The sequence below is a fragment of the Brienomyrus brachyistius genome, chromosome 13 (genome assembly GCF_023856365.1).
Source record: "Brienomyrus brachyistius isolate T26 chromosome 13, BBRACH_0.4, whole genome shotgun sequence".
Lineage (NCBI taxonomy): Eukaryota > Metazoa > Chordata > Actinopteri > Osteoglossiformes > Mormyridae > Brienomyrus > Brienomyrus brachyistius.
In genome coordinates this window covers 13,835,340-13,847,119 of record NC_064545.1, presented here as the reverse complement: position 1 = coordinate 13,847,119, position 11,780 = coordinate 13,835,340, and the positions used below count along the sequence as shown (strand labels likewise).

Sequence of the window (11,780 nt, the reverse complement as noted above, 5' to 3'; positions counted from 1 at the left end):
TGGAGGTGTTTTTTGAAGGCAGAGGGAGAGTACAATGTTGGGACACGGTTCGGCAGCTCATTACACCATGTTGGAAACTGTTTGGAAACTTTGACGTATTATAGGATTTGCTTAATATCAAAGGAGAAGGTGATTTTTCCTATAGGCATCCTGCCTGCAGCCTAAATTTCAAGCTTTAGGGCTGGTGAATGTAAAGGGAAGCTGGGGGTCATCACAGTGAAGGGCAGTCACTTGTAGCAGCACCCAGGGAGCTTTGGGTTAAGGGCCATGGGACTATTCTACTGAGACCAGGTTCAAATCGGCAACCTTCTGATATTAGTCACAGAGGCTTAGCCCACTGAGCCACAGACCAGCCTATTTGTACATAAAAAGGCAAAGATTTGCTTTGAATGTTTTATTTTCTAATGACCATGGAATATGTAAGAAAAATGTTTAGCCAGCTGAGAAATGCTTCTGGTGACTGTCCTCCCTGCCATCTGTTTGTATGCAGCATCACGGTGATAATGAAGGCTATCTTTATGGAGGTTACTGTGATCAGGCAGGCCTCACCAGTACTGCTCCTTGTTGGACAAAAGATGTGTCTGTTCTGCCGATTGACCTGCTTTGCTCTGGTAAGGCTTGGAGCCTGGGGCGTGAATGACGGTTTCCTGACACACACTGGACCACAAGAGAATCTGACACAATCCGGCCCATTGAAATATTGAACTACATCGATTGCTATCAAGATGCCTAGATTACATCTCTTAGCGCATATTACAGAAACAGGCTTTGTGCTGTGTCTCTACACAGCATCCAGGAGTAGGGGCTTACTGTTACCTGCAGCATAGATGTCTTTTGTGACCCTACCAACCTACCAACTTTCTGCCTGCAGTTGATATTATGTTATTGCACCTACAGTTGCAAGAAAAAATACATGAAGCTTTTGGAATTATATGGATTTCTGCACAAATTGGTCATAAAATGTGATCTGATCTTCTTCTAAGTCACCACAATAGACAAACACAGTCTGCTTAAACTAATACAACACAAATAATTATGCTATCATGTTTTTATTGAACACACCATAGTTTTTCTTGCAACTGCATATACCAGAAACATTGAAAATATCACTGTGTGACTAGTATTATATGTCCGCGTATTGTCATTTCCCTTTTCACAATTAAAATGTGAAACTTAAACTTAAAAATCGTTTCATCTTCTCCATGCTGTGTATGCAAAGAATTCAGGGATTAAATAAGCAATTTCACATTTTTCTAATGAGTCATTTTGTCTGTTCTTTATTTGGCTTTGTGTTGCTGATGGAATTTGGACCACTGGGAAAAAATAATTAAGTTCCCCTGTTCTAGATGGTGAAGGAGAGCGGCTCTTTCTAAGATACTGGAATACTATGCACGGCACCAACAATCCTACCATGTTCAGAGTCACTCAGGTCAAGCATCTTAGCCATTCTAATTCTGAGTGGAGCAGCAAGTGAACCTCTTGGTTCTCGGCTTTAACCTTCATCACTCTCCATGTCTCTTCTACTCATTATCTTTTCACCTTTAATTACATAACATGTCATTATAGCCCAATATTAGCAGTCTGGGAGAGGATCCAAATCTTACAATGATTAGAGTACATGGTGTGAAATGCTCAGTGAGCTTTTACAACTCCCAATGGAATGACCTTGTTGATTAACAGCAAGTAAGTCGGGAAATGAAAAGGACAAAGCACTGATTTTGCAACAGTAAACAAGTGTAGATGCCACTCATTGCTGTCAGAGTGCATTGGTAAAGTATTTCACAGTCACTATTCATGTAAAGTTATTACATACCTTGCTTGCATGCCAGTCATTGATAAACTTGGTTTTGAATTGTATAATTTGAAGAGTTTTGCAGTTTATCCATCCATCCATTTTCCAAACCGCTTATCCTACTGGGTTGCGGGGGGTCTGGAGCCTATCCCGGAAGCAATGGGCACGAGGCAGGGAACAACCCAGGATGGGGGGCCAGCCCATCGCAGAGCACACTCACACACCATTCATACACGCATACCTACGGGCAATTTAGCAACTCCAATTAGCCTCAGCATGTTTTTGGACTGTGGGGGGAAACCGGAGTACCCGGAGGAAACTCCACGACGACATGGGGAGAACATGCAAACTCCACACACATGTGACCCAGGCGGAGACTGGAACCCAGGTCCCTGGGGTGTGAGGCAACAGTGCTAACCACTGCACCACCATGCTGCCCCGTTTTGCCGTTTATTCCAAAGAAATATATAAATTAGCCTTACATCTAATAAGTAAATATTTCATAAGGTTTCTGATGGTTTGACCAATCATTGCAGCAACCTGACAGCTCATAGAATGCCATGTGGTATTTCCAAGACAGAAACATCGAGGTGTGCGCAGGCAAGAACATTAAGGAGATATGCAGGACTGTGCTGGGATGCGTGACTCGCCTGAGTACCATACTAGATTTCATGACATCTCTTTCTGGAGCTTGAACCATGCGTTGACTGAATCTTAATTTGACAGTGGTGCAGTACTGTTTATAAAACACGAAACAGACACCAGTAAATGTGTTTTGTAAGGGAAACATGAACGAGATACAGAGGCAACTGGTCATTTCTACACCCTAGTGACCATAAAAGCTTGATGCGGTTCTTCAAAGATATGTTTTTGGGGAGCATTGTGATAAAGTTACCTCTACAATCCAACTTCCCAAAAAGCGTTTGTCATATGGTCTACACAATCACAACACCCCTGCCAGCTGTGGTCTTTATTTTGGGAAAAGCTTAATCCCATTAAGCGATGACTCAGACAGAAGTGTGGGAAATACTTTTTTCATTTTAGAGGTAGATCACACACTTTTGTTGCCATAGTAATTTACTGCCCATTGAAATATTGTGACTGGATGCTCTACAACCCTCAGGACATATGAATGTTTATTTTTTATCAGCATAAGCATAAACAAATACCAAAAAAAAAACAATATCAGGAGGCTATTTGTAAAATATTCTCTCCAAAGAAGTCTAACAGGTAGAACCCACAAAACAAGAAGTGATGCAGAGTTCATCAAACAGAAACACATTCCTGAATTGCATTTAGTCTCCATGTACCGTATAAAGCATAAAAGAAGGCGATCTTGAATTCAAGCTAGTAGCCATGAATCATCCCTGAACTACACTTTTCATGCAGAGAAATAAGAGATTCATGCTTGCAAAAAAACTTCACAGATTGGGGCAGTAAAGCCAGTTTCGGCATACAGTCTCTGCAAGGTAACACCACACTGGGACTTCATTTACAAGCATTGTCGCTGAAAAGGCAGTGTGGCTAGATTATTTCCAGGGACTGGAATGGATGCCATTGAAAATAGCTCTGCTACCACTAACCCAAACCTGCATAATCCAGCATGTGACCACATGTTTGACTCCATATATGAACCCATCAAGATAAAAAATATGCCAGAGAAGGATGATGATTTTCAAACAGTATGGGATCTTGGGATCCCTAAAACAGATCCCTAAAATCAGGGGGTTCAGGTCTTTGCTGGATATGAAAATCACACAAAACAAAACTAGTAGACGTTACAACAGCCAAAAAACCATATCTTTGGGTATGATGACATAAAACTTTTTTCCATCAAGGATTTTTTTCTTTTTAAAAAAGCACCTTGCTAAGGCAACATTAGCAGCTGACAGTCATGAAATAGACAAACTGTAACGCATTTAAAAGACAAACTGTAACGCATTTAAAAGACAACTATCAAATGTGCTGCACACAGCTTCTGAGGTTCTTGCACTCAGCCAAAAAGAGGGAGTTCTAGTACTAAACACTTCTATTTGTAGGTGAATTTTAGGTCATCATTATTTTAGGTAAATTGATGCACAAATTAGTGAGAAAGCTAATGCTGGCTATGACAGAAAGCTGCATCACTTGCTGTGTATAGGACTGTATAGTTTGGGGCTATGTAGCTGCAGACTGGTCAGGGCAGTTAAATCAGAGAGGAGGGGGAGCCCCTGTCTGGTACACAGTGTGTGTGTGTGTGAGGGGAGGAGGGGGTCCTAAATAACACATTCTGATTATTAGTTAGTTAGGGTTGGCGCTTGTCTGCCCTGTCCTGTGTGCCTTTTCCCCTTTTGGCCAGCAGTTCTCACTGGCCATCCCATTTGGTGTGTGTTTTCCCCTGCTCCTGGTGTTTCCCAAAATTCCTGGTGTTTCCCAAAATGTAGTTTGTTTCCTAGTGTTGGTATTCCTTAAACTTTTCTGTGCTTGTTCATTGTTAGTTACGTTTCTCCACTTGTGGCCTGTTTACCTGTACTGTGCTCATTGGTTAATTGTCTTGATGACGCACCCCTGCCTTTTGTTAGTTCTTGTTATTTGAGTATTCAAGCGCCTGACTTTGTCCTGGTACTCAGTCTGCCATTTTAAATGTTATGGTGTGTTTGTTCCTCTGTTCCCCTGCCGACTTCTAGTCCCTGTGGTTTTGCTTAGTTTCTTAGTTGTGCTTTTTTCATGATTTTCCTTAATTTAGTATTTTTCCCTGTTTGTTTCCTGACTCCTCGTGGTCCTTTTTTTTGTAGTTTTACACTGTGTCCAGATTCTTTAATTAAGAATTAATTCTTTAATTCTTTGACAGAGTTACCCTGTTTCTTGGAACTTCAAGTGAATTGTCACCTTCCTTTCTCTGCCTGCACCATGCCCCATGTCTGTAATAGTGTGGCTGTTGCCCACTGTTGTCCTGCTCTTTCCTACTTAGCAGAATTCCCTGTTACGTATTGTAGTTTTCCTATGTTCCTTCCTGCCTGTAGTATAGTGTTGTTAGTATAGTATAGTTTTGACCCCTCATGGTGCCTTATTTTTAGTATCTTCCTTTCTGTTTGTTTTTAAGAAGACCCTGATTTATGCGCTGCTATGTGGACCATCCATCCTTTCAACATGCACCAGCATAATGGTTATCATATCGTATTTATATTCACAATCTTAAACATGCAATATGTTAATTCATTAGCATGTTGTTTTGCCACTTTAGAGCAATACAAATTACACTGAAAAATGTGATCAAAAACTTATTTTGTTTGATATGAGTTTTGTACATGTTGGCACGTTGCTGCAGAGGTTAGCACTGTTGCCTCACATCTCTGGGGCTAGGTCCAATAGGTTAGCTAAGTCTGGGTTAGGTATAGGTTAATCGGTCTGGGGCTAGTTCCAATAGGTTAGCTAAGTCTGGGTTAGGTATAGGTTAATCGGTCTGGGGCTAGGTCCAATAGGTTAGCTAGGTCTGGGTTAGGTATAGGTTAATCGGTCTGGGGCTAGGTCCAATAGGTTAGCTAGGTCTGGGTTAGGTATAGGTTAATAGGTCTGGGCCTAGGTCCGAGTATCCCCCTAGTTTCAATATGAGTGACGTTTGCACGTTCTCCCTGTGTTCATCATGGGATTTCCTCCGGGTACTGTGGTGTCCTCCCATAGTCCAAAAACATGCTGAGGCTTATTGGAATTACCAAACTGTCTGTAGGTGTGCTTGTACAGTATGTGTGTGCACTGCGATGGGTTGGTGCTCCATCCTGGTTTTTTCCTGCCTTGTGTCCACAGGCTCTGGACCCCCCTGTGGCCCTGAATAGGACAAGTGGTTGTAGAAAATGGATGGATGAGTAATCATGCAATATGTGCAATAAATAGTAGGCTACTTGAATTATTTAAACTTGCCCATGCTGACCCCAGTCCACCACTGATAGCAGCTACATTGGGCATGTGAGCTTGGCTGCCCTTCATGGCAGCAGTATTCCCCAATGACAGTGGCCTCTTTCAGCAGGATAATGTGCACTGCCACAATGCAAAAAAAATTCAGGAATAGTTTGGGGAACATAAAAAACAGTTCAAGGTGTTGACTTGGCCTCCAAATTCCCAAGATTTAAATCTGATCGAGCACCTGTGGGATGCGCTGGACAAACAAGTCCAATCTATGAAGGCCCCACCTTGAAACTTACAGGACTTCAGGGATCTGCTGCTAAAATCTTGATTCCAGATACCACAGGACACCTTCAGAGGTTTTGTGGAGTCCATTTTTCGATGCGTCTGAGCTGTTCTGGCTGTACGAGGGGGACATACACAGTATTAGGCAGATGGTTTCAATGTTATGGCTTATCAGTTAATATGTGCATGTCTCAAAGGTGGGCAAGATGGGGATATTCAAAAAGGAGTACTCCAATGTACTTGTTCTTAAGATAAGATAAGATAAGATAAGATAAGATAAGATAAGATAAGATAAGATAAGATAAGATAAGAAAAAACTTTATTTATCCCGAGGGAAATTCTTTTGTCCTTTACATGCTCAGTGCAACAATAGGAATAAAGGTAAGGTAAAGAGTATAAAGGGAACAGAAGTAATAGTCATAGAAATAATAGTGCAAATAACTATGAGTAATACTTTGTATTATAACTATATAAACACTCATAAATACTCATACTCTGTACAAAGTAAAAAAAAACTATAACTAAGCTATACAAATATAATAAAATAACAGATTATTAGTGCACGTGGTAATGAAAAGTGTCTTAGTGTTGTGCCTTGAATAATTCTTGTGCAAATTGTAAATAAAGCATTGTTTCATTTCAACATTATGCCCATGCTCTCATCTAAGTTAGACACTCCTAAGCTGAATAATAATGATGCTGAGTTTATTACAACAGAATTGAACAGAATTCTGTTAAAAACAAAAGGCGAATAAACATGTGTTTTTATACAGCAGGGCAGGTCAAACCCACATCTGCAATAAAATGTACTGAGGAAATTACTCCAGTGTCTTATCTGTTAAATAAGCCTGTCTGTATCGATTATTATGGTGATCATATCACATTATAGTATTCATTTGTGTAGAAATCCAGATAATTACAGAGCTTGATTTTTTTTCCTTAGTATTGTATTTTTAGTGATTTGATACATTCACAGCAGTTCCAGCAACATTTTAAATACAGGGTAGTGATTCATCACAACATATTAGAGGTTCTCTTGAGTTTGCTATTACCTTTTTGTAATTAAAGTAAATAAAATGTATAATGTTCAAGGTATTAAACTCAGCAGTAACTCCACTGAAAGTACACTTAAGAGCAAAGATATTTCATTCATGATCAAACTACAAACTGTTTGTAGTAACAGTTTATTGGTGACCCATTGCCATCAAACGCTGTTGCTTTAACTGATTCGCTAGGCGGGGACTGACAAGAACCGAAAATGAGAATAGGGAGGTACTTATATGAATATTAATCACGTCATTTCTTCCTAACAGACAGTCTGTAGTTAAAAGTGACAGATTTGATAGAACTTTAGAAGGACATCTCTGAGAAGTGTACGCAGAGACGGGCTTCTAAAAGCCTGGCAATAAGCCTGGCAACGCCACTATCATTTATATTTGCACAAAATTTGATGCTATTCTACCAGAACTATACCGGCAGAAAACCCGTCATAAAATACGCAGATCAACGTTTGAAGGAAGTTATTTTCCAGTATCTGATATCAATACAGAGCTACAATGGAGACGATTATGGACAGTTTCACGTCGGAAAAACTTTTTCCTAATCCCAACTTGTTGGATTTCGAGGATTTGAATGAAACCGATTTACTCAGCAATGTGGTAAGTCTTGGTTTATTGCCTAGATCAGCGTGTATCCTTTAAAGTTAACGCACATTAAGTTAATACACGTTTACTGTTAGTCCAATAACATTAACATGTGATAAAAAAAAAAATATGTTAATAACCGACTGTTTTGAAGTTTTCTTAGTCCTGCCTTATATCTATATCTATATTTAGTTTTTACCTTAACGTAAAATCGAAGAATAATTTGATTCATGTGTAGTTTGCCTGCTTTTAGGTATTCGGTAGCAACACTCTCACCCATCGCTTCCCCCCACACCAGGGGAACCGCTGGCTGCGCTGTTAGGGCTCACATCCCCTTTCTCACCCACAGCCTTACCCGTGGCGCCCATTAATCGATTATCAATATCAATATGAGAGTGCATGCCTCTCTCTCATTATAATGGAACGTATGTCAAGTCCACTTTGCAGTCTTTCATCACTTTTCACCGTGAATGGACACGCTCAGGTCTATATTCAGTGGATCTGCTGTGGGTGCAGTGTGCCTTGCACAGAACTGTAATGGCTTTCGTATTTGCCCTTATTTAGCTGGCCTTCCTCGTTGCTTTAGTGGTGTAAAGCTGAATGCAGTGTGCGTCTGCGTGTGTGTCTGCTTCGAGGTTCCCTTTTCTCACCCTGTGTGCTGATTCAGGAGGCCACGGAGCATCTCTGAAAGGACTCTTTTGTGCATTTATAGGGAATTACAGACCCTTGAAATCTGTCTCGCAGAAAGCAAACATGTTCTTCAGTACAGTTTCCCCCTTTCTCTTGGTGAATCACATCTTGGGACATTTCAGTGTTATTATTTTAACTTATTTTAACTATAGTAAATTTATTTTAGTTGTTCACAATCCAAGTTAAATGGTAAGTCAAATTAGAAGGTAACTAGTAGTCTGGATAAAAAAATGAACTAAGAGGATAAAAGAGCTTTCATATTACAAGGAATGAGGATTTAAAGCTGGGCACTTTTGCATGCTTGCCTCCTTCCAAGATGTAATGCCAAATATTTAGGAATGAAATCTAATGCCAAATGAAAAGAGTGAAATACCAGATGACATCACGCTCGTCAGTCATGGCACTCCTTGCTTTGCTTTTTTTCAGCACATCTCACCTGCCTTGATGGACACCTTTTCGGGTGGCTTGGAGTTTATGTTGAAGGAGTGTGAAATACCATCCAGTATAATACTGTATTTGTTTCTTTGAGAATCACTTGTACTAAGAGAGTTTAAGAGATGATTTAATTATGTCAGAAGTGAAACAATGAACAGAAACCAGTCTTATTGTATGTACATCCATCCATCCATCCATCCATTCATTCATCCATCCACCCATCCATCTTCTATAACCATCCATCTAGTAAAGCATTATGGTAAGCCTGGGGCCTATTCCAGGAATCTTACTGTATATGCCTATTGAAGCTGCGCTGTAATCTGGTCAATTAAATGTATTGACTGTGTGTTAAGTGTCTTTGGGCTGTGGTACCACTGATGATTGTCCAGTTTGTAGTTAAACCTTATTGATTGTGTAGCACCCACTCTGGAGGCCATAGTTCATTGAGCGTATAGCCTTTGAATTTCCAGTCATATGTACTGGATGGGAGCAGCCGCTTTTACTGTACGTCAGCAGATACCCTGGGCGGCTGCTGTCTGTCAGGGCTGCCGTTGTGGTCAGCCAGCTGTTGAGGCTGGTTCATCTAAAACTATCACCTTGGACCAGAATGTGAAGAAGTCCAGTTTCTCAGCCAGAAGAACCTGTCCATCAGCTTAAATTCCTACTTGTCTGCATGTTTTTAGCCTGGAGGTCAGCATTACGGTAAAGAGATATTGGATCATCACCCTTAGCATGGCACATAATTTTATGAAAGTACTAGCAGTTCTTAAGAAACACCTGTCTGCCAGCAGGAAGCATTTTGTTTAAAATATTTGCAAATTAATCTTGGACAAGCTACACAAAAACTGTTTGTCACCCTGCCAGTGATAATGACAGTTTAAATGGACTCACAAACATGACCATAAGCAGGATTATACACATAATTGGGAGTGTTGCTTGCAGAGAATTCCTAAATACTCTGAAGTCTTGCTTATAAGCAGAGGCACTCTGCCACTCCCACTCCCCACAAGTGGGCAGCACGTCGCTGGGTCCTAGTGCTCAAGATGTTCTGCCCATATAGGGTCCGTTATGGTGAGGATGTCCTGGATCAGGCTTTCCCTCTGCCTTGGTGGGATTTCATTCATCTAAGGAAGTGGTTCTCAAACTCGGTCCTTGGGACCCACTACCCTGCTTGGTTTCCAGCTATCCCTGCCCCACACACAAGTCCCAGCTGTCTGTCAGCTTCTGATTGACTGAGCACACCTGATCCAGGTAATCAGCAGTGTGCAAAGCAGGGATAGCTGGAAAACAAGCAGGGCAGTGGGTCCCGAGGACCAAGTTTGAGAACCACTGATCTAAGGCTTTCTAAGGGTGATTTAGTGTCTGTGTAGCTGGGGGTTGGGGGCTGAGGGGTGGGGGTGCTGTGCTGATGTAATTCTTCCCACTGGAACCTTTCCCCCAGCAATGGCTATTGTTGGGCAGAAGCCAGGAGAAAGGGGCTAAGAAATTATGTATTTTTTTTTTAGATCAGTATGGGGAAAAGGTTTAGCTGTGACTTCTGAGCGTCTGCACAGGTCCAAGAATCTGCCAATAGTTAGCTGAGCACCATGCATTATCCCTGCTGTGTATCAGCTCAGTGTAGTCCTTACTCTCTCCTGCTAGCGCCGGCCAGAATCAAAGGATTCGTGCCAAGTAACTGAACTGAGGTCGGGGGAATTATTCAGATTCCTGTAAGGCTCCTGCTTAGGAGGCTCTGTAAGTGTAAGGCAGGGGTCAAAGGCTATCATGCATTAAGCCCGTGGCCACATGTGTGCTATTTCTGAGGACGATTTTATAGGCAGGAAACCATCCAATATTCCCAAACCAATCACACAAGGACCATGAAACAACAGTATTATTATATCTCTTGTTAATTCAGGTGTGTTGTCATTGCTCCCAGCTTGCATTCACTACATTAATGTAGGTAATGCAGAGGCATTTAGGCAAAGCCATGGAACAAACTGACAGTAATGAAATGATACAGTATTTGGTGGTGAAGTGACCATCTTGTTTCTGTGCAGTCTTTTCTGTCCTTTTTTGCCTGTTTGTTTAGGTGAAGCCGTTGTGTATCCGGCTCACTCACAGTGCATGGCATTTAAACAGTTACCAGTGATTAGATGTCAAACTGTTTCAGCTGGGTCTCACCACAGACGGCAGACACCTAACACAGTTCTTGTGGATTTTTACACAGAAAGTGATGTTTGAATTCTTCTCAATTATAAAAGACCCATGTAAGATTATTAAGAGGCAGGTGGAGGTTTGTGAGTGTCTCACAGGAGGATACATTCATGAATGATGTCCATGGTGGTCCTGCTGTTGTGTCAACATGTTGATTAAATGAGCTACCAGTAGCAGAAAATAACAGCATCCTACTGCATAATAGTCCTAGGAATATTACCTAACTTTGATAACTGATGAGTTATAATGATATACCCCCCTTGTGTCAGCTTGTCTCATAAATATAAATTCCCGCTTAGGACAGCAGTGCCAATTTTTGGGACATGCGCATAAAAAATGTAAGACCTCCCATGGCACTACTCATGTATCTCTTGAAATTCCTGCAACCTGGTCATTAAATTATTGTCCACATAAAGTTCTTACCTCTTTACAGTAGGAGTGTAACAGTACATGTTTTTGGTATGGGTCTTTTGGTTTGGTAACACTGATAAACCAGTACTTGAAGACCCTTCACTATCACTTGTACAGTACAGGTATTTTTTGTTGCTGCATCATAATAGATATTTTTTCTGTTGCACGTTGCGTTTTCAGAGACAATATTTGTGTCGCACAATTTAAATATGAAGCTGAAAGCTGCTAATTTGAATACAATACAGGTCAGGTACAGTTAATTTTCTAAATGTGCACCTTAATGGGTATTTATTTAATTTTTGTTAACCTGAGAAAATATTAATGTTGAAATTACTTTTAAGTAAATTTAACTTTTTATTAGTGGGTTGCAGCAGTATTGACAGAGTTTTTTGTTTAAGAACGACAGTCATACTTTGTTCAGTAAACCACTATTTAATAAAGAAAAAAAT

The 11,780-nt window shown here is 40.7% G+C and overlaps 1 protein-coding gene across 1 annotated transcript in view; it reads left to right on the top strand.

Moving 5' to 3' along the window:
- Nucleotides 1-7,285: 7,285 nt before the first annotated feature.
- Nucleotides 7,286-11,780, top strand: part of LOC125706408 (cyclic AMP-responsive element-binding protein 3-like protein 1) — a 33,221-nt gene continuing 28,726 nt past the window's right edge. The window contains exon 1 of the mRNA XM_048973097.1: nt 7,286-7,614. Within this exon, the coding sequence (XP_048829054.1) occupies nt 7,513-7,614 (102 nt within the window). The 5' untranslated portion in view covers nt 7,286-7,512. The remainder of the gene's footprint in view (nt 7,615-11,780) is intronic.